The sequence below is a fragment of the Homalodisca vitripennis genome, chromosome X (assembly GCF_021130785.1).
Source record: "Homalodisca vitripennis isolate AUS2020 chromosome X, UT_GWSS_2.1, whole genome shotgun sequence".
NCBI lineage: Eukaryota > Metazoa > Arthropoda > Insecta > Hemiptera > Cicadellidae > Homalodisca > Homalodisca vitripennis.
In genome coordinates this window covers 142,413,352-142,432,076 of record NC_060215.1, presented here as the reverse complement: position 1 = coordinate 142,432,076, position 18,725 = coordinate 142,413,352, and the positions used below count along the sequence as shown (strand labels likewise).

At 37.0% G+C, this 18,725-nt stretch overlaps 1 protein-coding gene across 1 annotated transcript in view; it reads left to right on the top strand.

Moving 5' to 3' along the window:
• Positions 1-2,851: 2,851 nt before the first annotated feature.
• Positions 2,852-18,725, top strand: part of LOC124369647 (protein O-linked-mannose beta-1,2-N-acetylglucosaminyltransferase 1-like) — a 28,675-nt gene continuing 12,801 nt past the window's right edge. Inside the window, exons 1-4 of the mRNA XM_046827699.1 lie at positions 2,852-3,085; positions 5,260-5,457; positions 12,800-12,896; positions 14,490-14,632. Of these exons, the coding sequence (XP_046683655.1) occupies positions 5,323-5,457; positions 12,800-12,896; positions 14,490-14,632 (375 nt within the window). The 5' untranslated portion in view covers positions 2,852-3,085; positions 5,260-5,322. The remainder of the gene's footprint in view (positions 3,086-5,259; positions 5,458-12,799; positions 12,897-14,489; positions 14,633-18,725) is intronic.

Genomic DNA, 18,725 nt, shown 5'->3' with positions numbered 1-18,725 from the left:
GCCCTGAGCTGTTACTGGAGCTTCCTTTTCACATTCCTGGTCGTACAAGATCCCAGGACTTGTTTGAGAGGCTTCAGTACTCTACGTTATACCAGCAACGCAGTACGTTTCCACGCCTTTTGCAACTCGGCAATGATATGGGCTTTTTCTCTCCTGGTGTGGCTCGATTTCGTAGCAAAGTCGTGCGCCTTCTTACTACAAATGATGGAGTTAGTGGTGAGTGATTGGTGACGCCTTTAGAGGGTTACATGTCAGTGTGATAACAAAACTTGAGTGCATGAGTGATTCTTCTCTACACATTCTAGCATCGTCATTGTACTGTAATCAGAAGTTTTATAATTGCTTGTTATCTTATGATTTATCGCTTGTTAAATATTATAAATGCATTTATTGCTTGTTATACTATATTATAAGATACTTTATTGCTTTTTGAAACTTCATATTCTATTGCAAGTTAGATTTAATTATACACACATGCATATATACGCACACACACACACACCTCACGCCCCCCTCCACACGCACCCCCCCACACACACACACATTGTTGCTATGATTATTGACATGTTTTCCTAATTGTTCATATAGTTGTTGTTATTTATTTATTGCTTGTTATACTGTATTATAAGATCATTTGTTTCTCGTTGAAACTTTATATTCTATTGCTCGTCGTTACTTAATTATACACACATACACAATGCACACTGCCTGTACTATAAGCTAGTTTATTGCTTGTTAAAACTCACATTTTATTGTTGGTTGTTACACATAGGCACACCCCCACACATTGTATGCCAACATCGTGCTGTAATATTTTAGTGATTGCAGATAAGTTGATACTGGTCAGTTTTGTTCCTTTTTGTTATTAGTTCCCTGTTTTCAATTTTAAAACAAAATTGTTTTTTTTTTTTAAATATTTTATATTATCACTTTTTATATTATTCGCTGATTGCTATAATAATACTTTGTTTGAGTGATATATATTATTTTTCCTAGTTATTTTTGTTCTTATTTTTTGTCTAACATCATTTAATTGTTTTATATACATACATGTTGTTAATATTAGTAATTTTTGGCTTCTTTGTAAAATTAAACGTACTAAGTTTATTTCTTGTGCTGTCATAGTCATAGCTTAGCATGTATTTAACATCTGTTTGAAAAATGGTGTATAGCGTAAATAAATAAATAAATAAAAGACACGATGGCGTGCTCTATTATTCGCCTATATACCTTTACATAGTGCCGCGGTACACATTCTAAAGTCGTATCTGGCTGGCAAAACCTTCCACACGTGTGTGGATGGAAAGTTTGCGACTTCCAGACCGTATCGCACGGGAGTGCCGCATGCCAGTGTCCTGAGCCCAGTTATTTCACTTATTCACTAATGTACCAAGACTATTATATGCCGACGACGCAATGTTTATGTGTTGCGGTGTGTGGTCTGATAGTGTTCAGGCCGTAATGAGTTGTGAATTAGTGAATCCTCCTCTTTGCTAAAAAAGTGTTGGAGTTTGATTAACAAAGGAAAAACGGAATGCTATTTGTTTCAGAGATAAACGAAAATGCCTGGGGTTATCTCCAAGAACGGAGTAAAATCAATGAAGCATACTACTGACAGCCGCTTGATACTGTGAAACTGGCCTATTGGCAAGAAAAGCGAGATGTATATTTATTCGAAGCTCAATTCTGTTCCATACCAATGCTTGACCAGGCAGCTGCATTTACTTAATAAAACTGGGGCCAAATTCATTGAGATACCTTTTTATACGCGTCTTGATTTCCCGATCAGGCACCATGTGACTTCCGCATGCTTAGGCCACTCAAAGAAGAATTGTGTGGTCACCACTTTGACGATGATGGTGGGAACGTTCGCTTGCAATTGGTTACAGCAGAAAACCCCCTAGGTCACTGTCATTTTTCATGACAGCATTAAACAACTTTAAAGTGTGGAGTACTGAAGTAAAATACTTGCTACCAACTTTTTCAAGTATATTATTAAAGCAGACATAACATTCTGTGTATTAGTTGTCTTTATAACAAATTAATATAAGATAAGATTTTTTTTAAATAAAATCACTATCTTAAAATAGCCATACAGTTATATATTTGTTGCAGAAACAAAACAAATGTGAGTATCAATCGTAAGCTTTCTGACATTTCGCCATACCACATAAAACTCTTGTTTAATTATAAGTTTTAATACACAGTCTGTTTCTTATTGGCATTTTTTTTTGTCTCCGGATTGTGCAGTTTCCCAGTCATACACCATAAACATTATAAAATGCATTTAACTCTAAAGAAAATTTTAAAACCGATTGATTATAGTTTAAGTCTGATTTTATTTAGCAAACTGTTAATGCGTTGAAGGCAAGTATTTATGAATTACCGTAATTAGTCTCGCAGTTCGATAGTGTTCTCTGCCTCTTGTCTTTGGTTGGTCATTGTCAAGTTACATTTCAACATACATCATGACAATGTTTCAAAAATATAGATGGTCGGCAGGGTTTGAACTTTTCGATAACCGAACCAAATTTTTAAAGGTAGTCCTTTAATTTCAGAATTAAAATCTCAAAGTGTTTTCTTCATGGACAAGACCCATTTTGAAACTGCACTCTTCACGTACGCGCGCGCACACACACATTTTTTTCTCAAAATCAAATCAAAATATATGTATGGTGACTAAATTACACATTTTCTTAATCAATGTATATTTACTTACTGCAAGATTTCATTTATATAATACTGTATATATACTACTGCCCAATCCGTAAATCTTGTTTATGTACCATAGAGTAATATTGTAATTTTAATGTATCACCTCCCCAACCCAAACAAACAAACAAATGTCAAATTCATCCACACACCCACCTAAAACCCAACCCACTAAACTAGTAAACTAACATTTTTGAATACACATTAAACTTAATTAGTGTAAGCATTCTTTTTGTTTTGACGTTCTTGTTGTGATTTGTTTGATTGATCGTATCAGAGTATTATTCACAAGTGTAATAAATGTCAAGAACGAGTGTAGAATATAGTAATAATAAGCATATTACAGATTCAAATTATTTATAGTATAATGTTGGTAAGTTAAGACTTTACTTCAATGCTATTTCTGGTTTTATCATTATGTATTTCATCCCCTTATCCACACTTTAAAATCGCTGTATTATATGTATCTCTGATTAATCCACACTAGATCGTATATTTTTATTTTTTAGGTTATGTTACTTGGAGGCCGAAATGTTAATAGAATTAGGCTGGAAACAGTGAGCGAATTGACATTGTTCATATTCATAGCCTTATTTTGCGTGACACTGATGAAAAAGTATTAAAAACTTAACTATTTATGGATATACCCCCTAAAACCATATATATTTTTGTTTAGGAGGATGAGGCAGAATACATTAATAACATCAAATTCGTGATTTGCCGGGTCTGCCTTCATTCTCATAGACACCAAAAACTTTGCCATTCTACCTATTAATTTCACATTTACTATCAAATCTTTCTAATTGTCGACATAATTGTATATTAGGAGTGTCTAACGTATGGACGGTAGGTACATGGTGGATTTTTACCAGTTAGCGGTGTTATGTTCAATATGAAAATTTATTCTCTATTTATGTACATATAGGCCCCTAATGTAAGTCTAAGGCACAGAGTCAGATGTCATCTGAGAGATCAAATATGAGGAATTTTTCATGGCCCTCCTTGAGAATTGCAGATGTCAGTGCTAAGTCAGATACTGTGTGAAAATCTGGGCCTTTCATTGGAGTACAGACTGTTCTTGTTCATTTTTATGTCGGGTACTGTGTGACAAGCTTGGCTATACATTTGTGTACAGACTGTTCTTGTTCGGTGCTATGTCAGGTACTGTGTGAAAAGCTTGGCTATACATTTGTGTACAGACTGTTCTTGTTCGGTGCTATGTCAGGTACTGTGTGAAAAGCTTGGCTATACATACATTTGTGTACAGACTGTTCTTGTTCGGTGCTATGTCAGGTACTGTGTGAAAGGCTTGGTTATACATTTGTGTACAGACTGTTCTTGTTTGGTGCTTCTGCCTCTTTTCATGACGTACATAAAATGGGAAGCAGCGAAAGTAAATCTTCAACTAAATTTAAAATAAAAAATCTTTTACATTTGTAGCAATAGCATATAATACACTAGTATTTTTCATGTTTTTATTGCATTCAACATGTTTTAAACAAATCATGTAAATTATTTCATGTCAATTTTTTAAACAAATCACGTAAATTATTTCATGAAATTGAATTTGTTTGTATCGTATTTATGATGTACTTATGTTTTTTTCAGTTAGCCTATACGGTTGTTCATAGCAAGTTAGGCTACATTTTTCTTGATCTTTGTGTTATGTGCTTATATTATTTACTGTTATTACTACTTATTTATTATTATTATTTAATATTATTGTATACTTATATTATTATACTTTAATACTATTTTTGAACTGTTTGTATAATTAGGTAGTATGTTTTATAAAGCATGTAAATTAAATAAATGAATCTCATTGATCTGCTCTGTTAAAAGATTGGAAATTATAAATGCATTGCAATAAAAGAGCGCTATGATTACAGTTTGATCTGACCATGTTATGTTGTAGGCCGTTGTGCAAAAGCAGATAACATTCACAACTATACTCAACAGCTTAGAGTTATAACCGCTATCAATAATAGTTTTGCCTTTTCCTGTTATAAGAGTTGACCATTGTTTTAATTGGTTGACAACTCCTACAATTTATGTAAATCTGGCTGTTATACCCATCTCTTTCCCCAAAGTAACACACTCCTTAGGTATGGACTTTTAATGCAGATGACTGAGATAACACCTAATTGATCAATAATTGGCAAATATATGTGACTGTTACACAGAAATTTCATAATTTAAAATATATTTACATGAAACTTATTAATTTATCAGTAGTAGAAAGTAGTACACGATAGAATCAAAAACATTCCATAAACACTTTGTTCCTACTAAAAGTTTTGTTGAAATTTTGTTGATTGAGACACTAAAATCTAGCTTGGCATATATATCAACAAATATAAATCTGAACAGAATACATATGAAATTTTGCAGTGCTATAACAGAAAAGACTTGAAAGTTTTGTTCCTCCATCCATTAGGATAGATTTAAAAGTACACTTCTACAAGGCTATTTTGGATTTATGGTAGAAAATCATGTTTATTTAGCTTCCTTGAAATAAATTAATTCCTTTAAACATTAAATTTTCAGGCAGATCCTAGAGCCAAGTTTCTCAAAAGAAATGTTGTTACCAGATGAGAATGAGTGAAAAAAATGGATTCGTGGAAGCCCAATCCGCAAGCTGCACCTTTTGTACCCAGGAAACATGGGACCCGAACGCTCATCCATCCACATTTGTCTGGTCCAAGCTACATCTACAGACACAAACTTCTGGCCAAAATATTTCAAGTGAGTCAAAGTACTTAAAAGTGATGAGAAATCCACTAATATCTCAGAAACTTTTTATAAAATAAGATGGACTTTTCTGAACTTTTTCGCTGCCCACGTCTGATATATTGTATGTCCTGGTTTTTTCCTATACTGCCAACATTTCATATATTTAGATCAATGAAAAATTAAAAAAATATATTTTATGTGCGTCCAATTGCCGTGAACCTACTATATCAAAGGATGCAGAACAATAGGTGCTTCTTAATGAAATAGTTTTAAACATCTCAGGGAATTAGAAAATCAGCTTTTAGAGGTTTGTCGATTTTCTCTATGTGTTTTTCTGTTTCATAATTCGTGTTATTTCCGGTAAGCTTTTGGACTGCTAACAATTTCAGTTCGTGATTAGTTGTTTAATGCATTGTGCGAATTTCAGTTAACAAGTTTTTCTTTGTAATGCATATATTGAAAATGTACTAATCAGTTTTTCATACTACTTAGTGTTCAAACTAAGTTGTAGCTTTTTTATTGATTTAAAAGTATCAAATTACATTTTGCATATAGTGGTATTTTAAACAAAATTTCATGAGTAAAAAGTAAAATAAATATTGACTTTTATAAAAAAGACTAAAATCTTTTTTCTATAACCATGTTTATAAAAAGTCTTGGTAGTTATCTAATGTATCACAGTAAAATGACCAACAGCGAAAAGGTAGTTGTTGTTTCATATACTTTTGTAATTTCTTACTGTACCACAACAAGCATGTACACAGCTCCTAGCATAACTTATCAACAATATTTTGTGAGTTGCAGTAATCTTTAGGTAATCTCTGCATCAATTCATGGGTTTTAGATACCCACTTTGGATTTCCCACCATGTGTGACTTACAGCCAATAATATGATTTGTACTGCAGAAACATATTGGCTGTGGGCATTCATTATCAAGGAGTGTATGGTCTTAATAATTTTCACTCAAGTGGCAGGAGAGCCATGCAACAAAGATACCCAATTACTAATGTTGAGCTGTCTCTGTACTTGTCATTTCAATGCACTATGATTGTATTAGGCAGTCGATGTTTCATTGGTGGCTACTATTGTTGATATTTGACATATGCTGTTACCTGTAGATTATTTCAGAACCATTTACATGGTTTTACTGCAAAATAAATCTTATAAACTGAAGTAATTGTTTTTGGTACCCAGCAGAGATCACTTCTGGCTGGTTTATACCTTCCAGTTGAACCCACCACTGGGCACAGCAAAAACCGATGTGCCACTTCAATCTGGGCAACCTTATGGATGTCCAGGAGCGACACATCACTAACCGCAATGTTGAGATTCTGGGGTTCATAGGCAGTTCGATAGGTCTAGTCTACTGTGGAAGATGACTGTTGGAGTTGGTGGGGTTTGTTCCCTTACCTCAGAGGTTCTTGTTAACCTCAACAAGGGTATGCCACATCCTGCCTACTTTGACTGGAGAGGCTGGTTCAGAGCTGGCCTCCCCTTCTTCCGGGATGACTTTGAGATGTAGTGCCCTAAATTCTTCCTCATGGATCTCGATACGAGGCGGCCCCTACTCCCTAAGCTTACCCATCCTGAATATCCTGTCACTCCGGAAGCAGCTCAAAGGTTCTTACAGGACTAAGTGCAATTTGTACGCTTCTTGTCCTAAGAAAAAACAAAAAAACAAAAAAAAAAAATTGTTTTTGGTCTTTGTTTGCCTGTTAAAGATCTTTCAGCCTAGTCAGGTGTCTGCTCGCGTTTGGCTTACTACACAGTTGTTTTTGTAGTAGCCTAAACTTATTGTTCAATGTGAATGTTGAGTTTATCTCCATTTCATTTTCCATTTAGTGCAGTGTCTGAAATCTGACGTTTTCACAGACTTGACTCTTGAAAGCTCGAAACAAACTCCAGTTTACCTTCTGCTTAGTGCAGCGGAAGGTGAACTGGAAGTTCGCTCATTTGTGTACCTGATAATGAGAACACCTTTTCACGTAGATTACACTTGATATTGTAGTCTAGGTGTCTCTGATGTTGAAGCAATGAAAAAGAGTGCGTTTTGAGCTTCTTCTTCACCTACTTTTTTGGATCTCTAGACGTACATGTCTCCAGATTCTAGTAGTCAAGTCTGTGACAGCAATAGTTTTTGGATGCTGCACTAGCTGCAATAAGCAAAAGGTGAACTGGAACTAAACCTAATATTCACACTGAATCCACCCTTCCCACCGTAGCTACGTTATGAGATTGGAAATTTATTACTAAACCACAAAAATATAGATGAAACTAAGAATTGATGCTCATCAATTATATAACGTTTAAAATTATGAAAAGTATATTTTGACCTAATTGATGTTGTTATTGTGTAATCAAGCAATTTGGCTATACATTTTCATTTTGCAAGTTGGTATTAACCATTTCGGGTTTATTTGTTGGCCCCTCAAGTCCCAGTGGATGCAAATACATTTACCGCTCGGTTGTTACATTATTAATAAGTATAACATTATTATTAACAGCACATAATAATACACATAAGCGATACTGTAAAATGCGAAATTAGGTGCTATTGAAAAACAGCTGTGGAAAACTGGAAAGTAGTGCTATATAGTGGAGAGTAAATTCTTCATCTACTTAAAACTGCGCTCTTTAGAATATTAACAAACATGTTTGAGAGAATTATAGTTGGATTGTTGTTAAAAATATTCAGTAGACTAATCATAACGCTCACACTGTCTACAAGACATTATTAGAAGTATTGGGAGGTAAAATTAAAAGCAGACCACTTTTGCGATCTGAACTCGTCACTAAGCCGAGGCTAGGTGCAGCTACTGCATGACAAGATATTTCGTCAGTAACTCGCAATGGGTTAAAACTCATAAAGAATTGTTTTAGGATTATTTTTTCTTGTGAATAGCATAAACCAACATCTGCAAAGATAAAACATGCCTGGTATACCAATGGACTTGTTAAAATGAAAAGTAATTTAGTATGTTTTGCTAAATTATTCAAGACAGTTTATAAAAATACAAACATCCTTTAACAAGGTTTACTAATTTTAAGAATCAGATAAAAAGTATATTAAAATGCCACAATGAAAGATAGATAGCACTAGTTATTGAACAATTCAGTAACAAATGAAAAGCAGCATTAAAAATACGGATTTATAAAAACTAAAAGGTTTTTCAATAATTACGATAATATCAATTTTTTAAATAAAATAAAGAATTTAATTAGCATGACAATGATATCTTCAAGTTAATATGAGAAAAATCTTTAATTAAGTCTTAATTTTCAGTAAAAACTTATTGCTGCCTCAAAAGTTAGACATCAACATCCAACCGTCACCAGTTTCCTATTATATGTACGAGGGTCATAAGGAAAGTAAGGTCCAATTTTTTATAAAAAAATAAATAACAACTAATAAAAGACGAATTGTTTGATTTTATTCCTGTTATCTTTCTTTATTTTTCAACATAGTTTCCATTTTCTTTAAAAATTTGTCGTAATATTGTACAAGCTTTTGAATGCTGATGTTGTAGAGGTCTGCCACCTGTGAGGATAACCAGTCATTAACTGCTTCTTTCACCTCGTCATCAGTGTTGAAGTGAGAAACTTACTGCTGAGAAACTCGTTTAGGTAGTGAAACAAGTGAAAGTCCTTCAGCGCCAAGTCCGGCTGGACATTGGGTCGTCAATCTGTTCCCAACCAAATGATCTGATGTGATTTTTGGGATTGGATGGCAGCATTTTTGTGACTGCATTTATTATTCTTCCTCATTCCTTAAACTCGACTAACAATATTCCATGTCTATTCCAAAAGACGGTCACCATAACCTAGTGTGTTGAGATTGTTTGGCCCTGACTTTAACCAATGAAGTCATGTGACGCCATTCTATCGACTGAGATTTCGTTTCTTGAGTTATGTGGGAAAGCCATGTCTCGTCACCTGTGACAGTGTTCTCTAAAAGTGTATCGCCTTCCTCGTGATATCGGACAAAAAACTCAAGAGCACAACCCATTCATCTCAGTTTGTGTTCCTTAGTAAGCAGCCTGGGAACTCCAACGGGAGTACAATTTGCAAAATTTCAAAGGTTCAGAAACAATTTTGTGGGATGTTATTTTACTTACAGTCAGAAGTTGCAATGCTATTGATGAAATGGTAAATCGCTGATCTTCATGAATCTTTTCATCAACGACATTGACCAAATCTCCTGTGAACACTGATGACCGGCCAGATCGCGGTTCATCATGGACATTTTCCCATCCATCTTTGAAAGCTCTCAACTACTTCCGTACTTAGCTGTCACCCATCGCTTTGGACCATTCATTTATCTGTATATGAATATCCGCTGCTGGAACGTTCCTTGCTGTCAAAAACAGAATAACTGATCATATTTTGCAGTTGGCAGGTTGATCAATTAATTGTAACATCTTAAATTCGCACAATAAACAGCACTCTACAATGATTTCATTGCAAATGACGTCATTTCATACGCGAGACATGGTGGGAGTTGGTGGACATGCGCATTGTTCTCTTGCCGCTTGAATAGTTACTGTGAAACGGACCTTACTTTCCAGATGATCCCTCTTAAAATTGTTCCAATATCATGAAGAAATGTTGTTACACCTCTAATACATTGCATTTAAACTGGTGCTGTTAGGCTGGGATATTTCCTCAAAAATTAAACATTTCTTAAATATTTTGTATCTAATAAACAGGGCCCGAAAATCAGCCAGAAATTTCTGCTTCATGTCTGTAACCCCAGTTATGTCAAGAATTGTATGTCTCCTTTTTCTAATTTGTTTTAATGGCCTTAGCGTATTTGTCTTAAAGCCATTACTTTATGCAGATGAAATTTCTTTAGGCCTATTTTCAATCTATCCTGTACAGCCTCATATTTGAGGAAACTGAAGTTGTATCCAGGACAAAAGTTTAATCCCAATCAATATGTGATTCCAGCATTTTCCTAACAAACTAAATTATCAGAACAGATACTTGTAATTTGAAGTAACTTAGATTGTCAGCTATAGGATGTTGCCAATAGATTTTTTAAAAGCATAATTATATGTTTTTATACACATTTTAAGTATGTTTTTAAATAATTCAAAAGAAATTTCTTATTATATCATACAATAAAGAATATTAATCATCCAGTAAAACATACAGTGTGCTACTTTTATTATAATGAATTTAAGGTAAATACAATATTGACTGTAGCTATAACAAGCTGTTTGAACAATCGGTCTTTTCTATGAGCTCTTAATGATTTAAAGTATTTTATTCTCTGAGGAATAGAAATTTATAATTTCGAATCAATCTGGCCCTGGAACATGAGCTTGGTATCAAACTTCACAATAAGTCCAGTTTCACAGCATTAGCTTCATCGGCAGTAAACCAGTGTTCCGTCAGACAAATAAACATACAGATTTTCACATTTCATGCAGTACAACTTCAAGGTGACCAATGTTATTTGCAATAAAGTGAATGTTTTTATAAAAAAACTTAATTTACTTTAATATATTTCAGTGTGTTGTGGTAAAGAGAAATATTACTGTTATTAAATTAAGGCTTAGTATTTGATCAAACTTTGTATCACTCAACCACAATATTTTGTATAGGATATTATAGACATTGTGTAACAAATATTCTTTGTATTTATTGCTCTCAGTATACTCAATGGATTGTATTCTCATATTTTTACTATGAAAAAGTATAAATCAGTGGAATGCGGTGGGATGAAGCAGGCGAAGTAGTGCTTTAGTAGATAATAAACAAGAGTTAGTGTGTCACGAGGTTAGTAAAAAAAGCCTTAAATCACATTCGAATCAAGTACATCTAAAAAATGTACATTGCTTTAATATTTGTGGAAATACTGTTTTGTGTGTACTATTGGTCTTCTATTATTTCACCCATAAAAAGTAATAGTACAATACCTTTACTGTTTGTTTTCAGTTTGTTATTGACTATGAAAGGTTTGGCAGGATAACAGGGTTTCGGTCATTTACCATCGTTATGGTTACAAAAGGTTACAAAAGGTACTATTACTTGTGCTCTCTGTGATCGATTATTGCCTCCCTGTCTATGGCAACATTGTGTCTAAAGGAGATTTAGAAAAATTACAGAGGGTCCAAAATATGTGTGTAAGGTATGTATGTGGTTTAAGAAGGTTTGACCATGTTTCGGAGGCTCGACGATCGCTGGGTTTGTTGACTGTAGCTGATACTTGTACCCTGCGCTCCTCATGCCTAGTTTACAGAATCCTGACCACTGGCAGGCCGGGATATCTGAGAGAAAAACTAAAAAGCAGGTCTCAAGTCCGATCTCGCAGTACTAGACAGGATCAAGTGTTGGAGATGCCTCGCGTTCGCCGTGAATTTGAAAGAAAGCGATTTGCGTACTTTGCTCCCAAATTATATAATGAACTGTCCTCCAGCGTAACAGGCCAGGGTGTATCTGAAACGACATACAAAGAAAATATATACAAGTATTTAATATACAATACAAGGTGATATAGCCATATATAACTGTATGTCTAATATTATGTTTTATTTATTAATAACTATAAAATAAGCTTTTAATTTTTTAAGAACTATAATAAGACATGAGTCGTTTTGTAAACCAGCAATTATTGTTGAAAACCGCTCCAAAATAAAGTCCTTATTTATTATTTATTTATTTATTTAAAAGGTATGGCTTTCATCAGTGACTTTGGGTATGTTTGAACCCTTTTCTTTCCTTTCTTTTTTTCTTTCTGTTCTCTGTTTTTGTATGTACTAATTCCTCCCACACCTAGAGGATAGATTCCAATCCTCGAAATGTTGTTTTTATACATTTTGTAACCATAACAATGGGAAATGTCCGAAATCCTGTTATTCTGTCAATGCCTTCATGATATTTCAATGGTTCAAAATAGGTCTTAAAACAATTTTTTTAAATCCATGAGAGTACTTTCTTTTTGATGGCAAGAATTGGTCTCTACATTCAAAATTAAAGAAAATAGTGGTTTATCATGTGATTTTTTAAAAATCTTTTGTGGGTTAACTATCTACTGTTAATGGGGTTATTCCGTAACTTCTTGATACCTGTGATCAATTATCCATTGAACCACACTGCTATTTCACCTAATATTTTAATCATTGCACACCACTGTAAAATGAATTTACTGACGACTGCAAGCTTTACACTTTTTGAAGATTCGTCCATTTTTAACAATATTAACTTAGCTGATTTGTGCCCGCTCAATACAATCCACTATCATAATGGGTTAACCAGTGACAATCCTGTAAACTCCATAGTTTTTTTCAGATATCTAATTAATTTTCACATTATTATTATAAAACTAAACAAACTGCTTTTCTTTTTCAGTTTCTTCTAGTCCTTGTTCTGTTGATAACGATCGTGATAAACATTGTGTTCATTCTGGATACCAGTAGAAGACTCCAGGAGGAATCCACCCACACAGGTAACTGTCTAAACATCTCCTTTTACTCCTACTTGACTCGCTTATCATTGTGACATGCAGAGTAGCAAGCTATGGCAAGAGAATCATTTCAGAAATAATGAGCTAACTTACACGATCAGTGCCTGTAGGGCTGTATACATATGTACACACCTCTCGCATTTCCATCAATCTGGTTTATTGGTGAATAGACAATAGACAATATTCTTTATTAAACAATGTCATTGAGATATGTTACAGAGTCAAAAGTATGTATACAAGTAATAGAAAATTATAGCATGTTTCAAAAAGATAATAGGTTTCAGAATAGATGGATGTCTAATCAAGTCAATGATTGTCTTTCCATAAGTAGAATTCTCCAAGCGTGTAGAAGGCCTGGTTCTGCAGTCAACGCTGAAGAATTCTCTTCATGGTTCTTGGGTTTTCATCTTTCAGGTATCCAGGCAGCCTGTTGGACAGCTTTATTCCAGCATAGGATGGCTTTTTTTTTAAAAGGCAGTTCGGTAAATAGAGAGTGTATAGTCTCCTGCTTGTCTGGTGAAGTGATTGTGCAGATGACTTTGTTTAGAAGGATCCTTGGTTCTGCAGTGCATAATGGTTTCCAGGATGTAGATGGAAATCACTGTCAATAATTTCCAGTCTGTAAATATGTTTCTGCAGCTCTCTCTGGATCCTATGCCTGCCATTATCCTTAGTGCTTTGTTCTGCATAATTACGGTACAAAGATTTCCATCCGAAGAACCACCCCAGACAGTTATTCCGTAAAGTAAAAAAAAAAAAAAAGTAAAGAATGTCTTATTTTACCAGTCGAAGTTAGGGCTAAGAAGCCCTCTCTAACACTTAACCTGGGGACCAACGGCTTAAAGGTGACTTCCGAACCACCACCAATGGCCGGGCAGGCGGGCCGCTTGCAAGGACAGGATCGCTCAGCGGTCAACTATCCAAGCAGCGGCCACGCTCGACGTTGCTTGATCTGGTTATCTTGCGATAACCGCCGTACCCGCTACACTGCGCCATTGGCACAGCATTGCGCAGTAGGCGGCTTTAAAAAGTGCATTGTATGCAATTTTCATGACTTCAGGACTACTGGCCTGTTTTGTTCTCTTCAGTGCGAATAGAGCTGAGCTAATCTTAAGATGATGTCTAGGTGACTTTTCCAGCTCAGGCTCTTAAGTTTTATACCTAGATGTTATACCTAAACATCTTTAGCCACTTGGAGGATTTGCAGTTCACTATAAGAGCTTTTTTGTTGCCTAGTGGTATTCGTTTTGCTTTATTCTTATTGAATTCAATTTGTTTATTGCTGTTAAATAACATATACGTTACAATAGGTTTTTTTCACATAAATCAATTACATGTTAGCACAATGACATGAATAAAATAGTAGACATTTCAAATCATTATCCAACCAGACTTGCAAATCATGCTATTTTAAACTTCATTTGAGAATGAATGATCTGGGTTACTGATGCAAATTGTGCCTCTGGGCAATGATTTAATCAGAACATTGTCTTTGCAACCATAGTGTGGGTAGTAGGTAGATGTAGCTTATATATTAAAGTCTGGTACTCAGCTGTGTTGTGTCCTGTCCCACAGTGATACAAGATGATGTGGAGGGCAGAGACGTGGCTAGTCTGGAACAGTCGCAGGCCCAGCTGGAGGAATCTGCGCCGAAGATGCTTACGATCGAAGTGTTGTCCAGCCAGTCTCGAGTAGCTGTTTCCGTTGATGGTGCTACGGTAGGTAGCTTTTCACTTTTACTATTGGTTTAGTCTGTCAAAGTTTGGTTTACCACTAAAAGCAGTGTGGCCCCTCCAGGACTATGTGCAAAATAATTATCATGGTAACTAAAGATCCACATTCCCTTCTTAGGACAAAGAAAACTAAATTCGAACTGTAATCTGATTAAAAATGCGTATTGAAATCAAAATAATGAACCCTGACCTAAAACATAACAAATACAAACGTAATCTTCATTTGACATTAAAACTAATAACGAGCCTGTTCATAACAATTTTGAATAACCACATCTGACACGGAAATATTTATATTAATTCAAATTATCTTATATATCAGGATTCCTGTGATATATTGTGTTCTTAATAACCATGATATAATTGATAATAATTCAAATATATGGGGCTACAGATTACTAAAATATTACTTTGGGGAGATGTACTTACCAAATGCAAGAGGCGTGACAGGTGAGGAAAAACTAGCCAGAGGGGGCCCAGTCTAGACTGATGGTACTCTGCATGAAAGGCAGCTAGCCAGAGTGGCTCCTGACTAATAAATGTTGAGCCGGCCATACCCCTGGACCTCGCTACTGAACTCTCCACTTGCAGTGCCACTGTCGTATACTTCCCACTCTGTTACCCCTACGGACAGTGCTCAGCTCAACTTGAATGGTTTCTATATCTGCTGATTTAAGTCAACTTGACATCCTCTCCCAAATTTTTAGTCCTCCCTGAGGTGCTCCACAGTGGTTCATGACAGTGATCAACCATTCGGCAGTGAAGGGAGACCTACAGGGCGCACCACTCATTTGCAATGGAGTCTGGCGCACCGTGTCGTAACCTTCAGAAGGATCGAGTGAGTGATTAACTTTTTCAGTCCCTATAAAGCTCCTGGGGGAGACGGGGGTGAGACCGGTTTGCTTGCAGCGGAGGTTGGATATTCTCCTTCCCCAGCTGTGCAGACTGTTCAGAGCCTCCGTGCCCCTCAGGTACATTCCACTATCCTGGAGAGTGTCCAGAGTAGTGTTTATACCGAAGCAGGGTAGGCTAGCCTGGATCGACCCAAGTCTTTCAGGCCGATATGCCTGTCCTCCTTTCTTCTCAAAACCATGGAGAAGATGGTTGCTAGGTTTGTTTGTTAGGGATCTCTTTTGGAGCGACCTCTACATCCAAATCTGCATGCCTACACTCCAGGAAGTTCATGCGACTTGGTCCTACAGCAATTGGTATGCAGGATTGAGAAGACGCTGGCAGCAAAAGAGGTAGCCATGGGTGTCTTTTTGGACATTGAAGGAGCCTTTGACAATATGGCCACTCAGGTCTCCAGATGTGGTATTAATGGTCAAATATGTGACTGGATAAGGGCCTTACTCACAGACAGGGTGGTTGTTACCATCCTTATGGGAGCAAGTGTCAGTGCAAGGACTATGAGGGGCTGTCCGCAGGGTGGCGTCCTTTCTCCTCTCCTGTGGAAGTTAGTTGCGGACGACATGCTAATTTATTTGAACAGTAGCGGTGTCTTTGCACAGGGGTACGCAGATGATATTGTGATTCTTGTGAGTGGCAAGTTCAACACAACAGTCACGGAACTGACCAATGCTGCTCTAAACATGGTGGGAAATAGGTGTGATGAGGTTGGCCTCATTGTCAACCCCATCAAGGCTGCTGTGGTTGCCTTTACCAGGAGACGACAGATGGAGGGCATTGGTCCATTTCTATTCAGAGGCTCTTCCATTGAGCTGAAATTTTAAATCAAGTACCTAGGTGTGATCCTAGATAGGGTTCTAAACTGGGGACCTCATCTAGAAAGGATCGTCGCCAGGGGGAAATGGTATTTCATTCAATGCAGACACGTGATAGGTGGGTCTTGGGGACTGAAGCCGAGGCTTCTGTACTGGCTTTACGTTTCCGTAGTACTAATGTATGGAGCTGTTGTCTGGTGGCCAAAAACGGAGGCAAAGACGGCGGTAGCTTGTCTGGTGGGCATCCAAAGGATGGCTTGCCTTGCTATCACTGGGGCTTTTCCTAATGTGCTGAGTGCAGCCCTAGACTGTTGTCTCAACCTCGCCCCCCTGGACATTGTTATTCGGGCTATGGCCAGGAGGAGTACCTACTGTCTTCAGCAAGCGGAACTCTGGTCGGTCTGCAGCAATGGGCACTGTAGAATTAGCATCCTGATTCATGATCTCTGTCTGCCATTTCATGATCAGATGCCACAAAAGTTTTCCTTTGACAATCCTTTAGGATTGTGATACCTTCTAGGGATGATTGATCGGAGGGAAGGAAACGTGTTGCACCAGCGGAGCTTGAATGGTTTACAGACGGCTCTAAAACAAAAAGCGGCACAGGCACTGGAATTGTGGGAGTGAGACCATATAGGGAGCTGGTGGACCAGAGTGGCGTAGGATCTTCTCTCACTAAATAGATCAGTGTCCTCTCGGGTTATGGGTCTGATCACAGGACATGGTCACCTGAGGAAGCATCTTCACAGAGTCGGCATCCTTCAGGAGAATCCGCTCTGTAGAATGTGTGATGAGCAAGATGAAACTGGCGAACACTTGCTCTTTGATTGTCCTACAATAGCAAGGGAGCGGTATGCCATCTTTGGTAGTCTGGACAAGGGTGATGAATTTCCCCAGGAGGACCTGATAGGTTGTTTCCGGCGGTTTGTGGAACTGCTGAAATCATAGACTGACAGGTCTCATGGTGTGCTTCCGGGGTGCGCAAAAGGCCCTTGAGGCTTAAGTGTATGGCAGTAGGCCGCCCCACAGAAGAAGAAGAAGAGGTGCTCCAAACTTTTATGAATTACTTAGGTGGCAACCATGGGGTATGTCATTACTTCCATTTACTTTTCCACTCTTCTTTATATTTCTGACCAACCTAGTTTACCCTCTTCTAATTCCGACACTGGAAGTTTCTAGTAGTCTTTTTTCGTTAACCTTTCCTTTCTTTTTCTTAGTCTTGTTCAACTGTTCTAATACAAGCACACGCTGGGAGTGTTTAAGCCTGTGCTGGTAGTCCTATCTGGTGCTGGCGAGAGCTGATATGAGCTTGTCTCTGCCGAGGCCTTGATCACTGGTCAGGAAGTGTTGAGTAGACAGGGGTGTCGGAACCCCTGTTGCCGCATGTACACAACCGGGCCTCAGGGAACTGACCTAGGACCTCATCACAGGCTACGGTTTCGGAGATACTTGAGGACACGCCCTACTCATTTTTAATCAGCCCACACTATTTAAGGTGATTCACTGATAAAAAAGTTAAGGAATTTAACCCACCATGCCATTAGGACAAATTAACCAAAGTGTTGTAGCCAGGGATCAGAGCAGTCTGGATAAAAAGACCAACTCTCTAATTCGGAATGTAAACTAAAATCATTACCAAGAAATTACCATAGTCTGCCTATTGAAGACGATTTGACTCCTATGCCTATGTTCCATGTGATGTCACAGAGAAGAGAACAAATCATTAAGTAAGGTGAGCCTATTTGTCATTAACAAAGCTTTTCTAACTTCTGTAGATAAGCCAAAATTGAAACAGACGTTGAGAAACGGAATCTTGGTACAGGCTGTGAAGTGTATTCAAACAAAAAATCCTGAAAATGAAGAGCTTTTTTTGACCAGGTTGAAATTGCAGTCCAATCCCATGCCTCACTCAACTCCTATAAGGAATTGTGTATTGTCGAAACTAGCTGGATTACAGTGAGGACAAGATTGAAGAAGAATTTAAATACTCAATGATCGCAGACATGGTTCAGATAGTTTGGACCACAAATTGGGTAAAAGTTCCAATTCTGGGTCTGATATATTTTCATGGTCCCAGCTCCCTGATTTTATCAAAGTGATTTCTGTCCGTTTGTCCCTATTTTAGAACTCCACAGTTATGCTTCCTCTGCTAAAGATTCAGGCATTCCAGTAAGGTGTGTCCCTATTTTAGAACTCCACAGTGATGCTTCTCCTGGTAAAGATTCAGGCATTCCAGTAAGGTTTGTAAGAACCCAGAACGGTGATGGAAATGGGTGCAAAAATGATGTCCGGTGTGTAAATTGCAAAGGAAAGCATCACTTCTCTTTGTACCGTAAATTAGTTAATTAAATTTC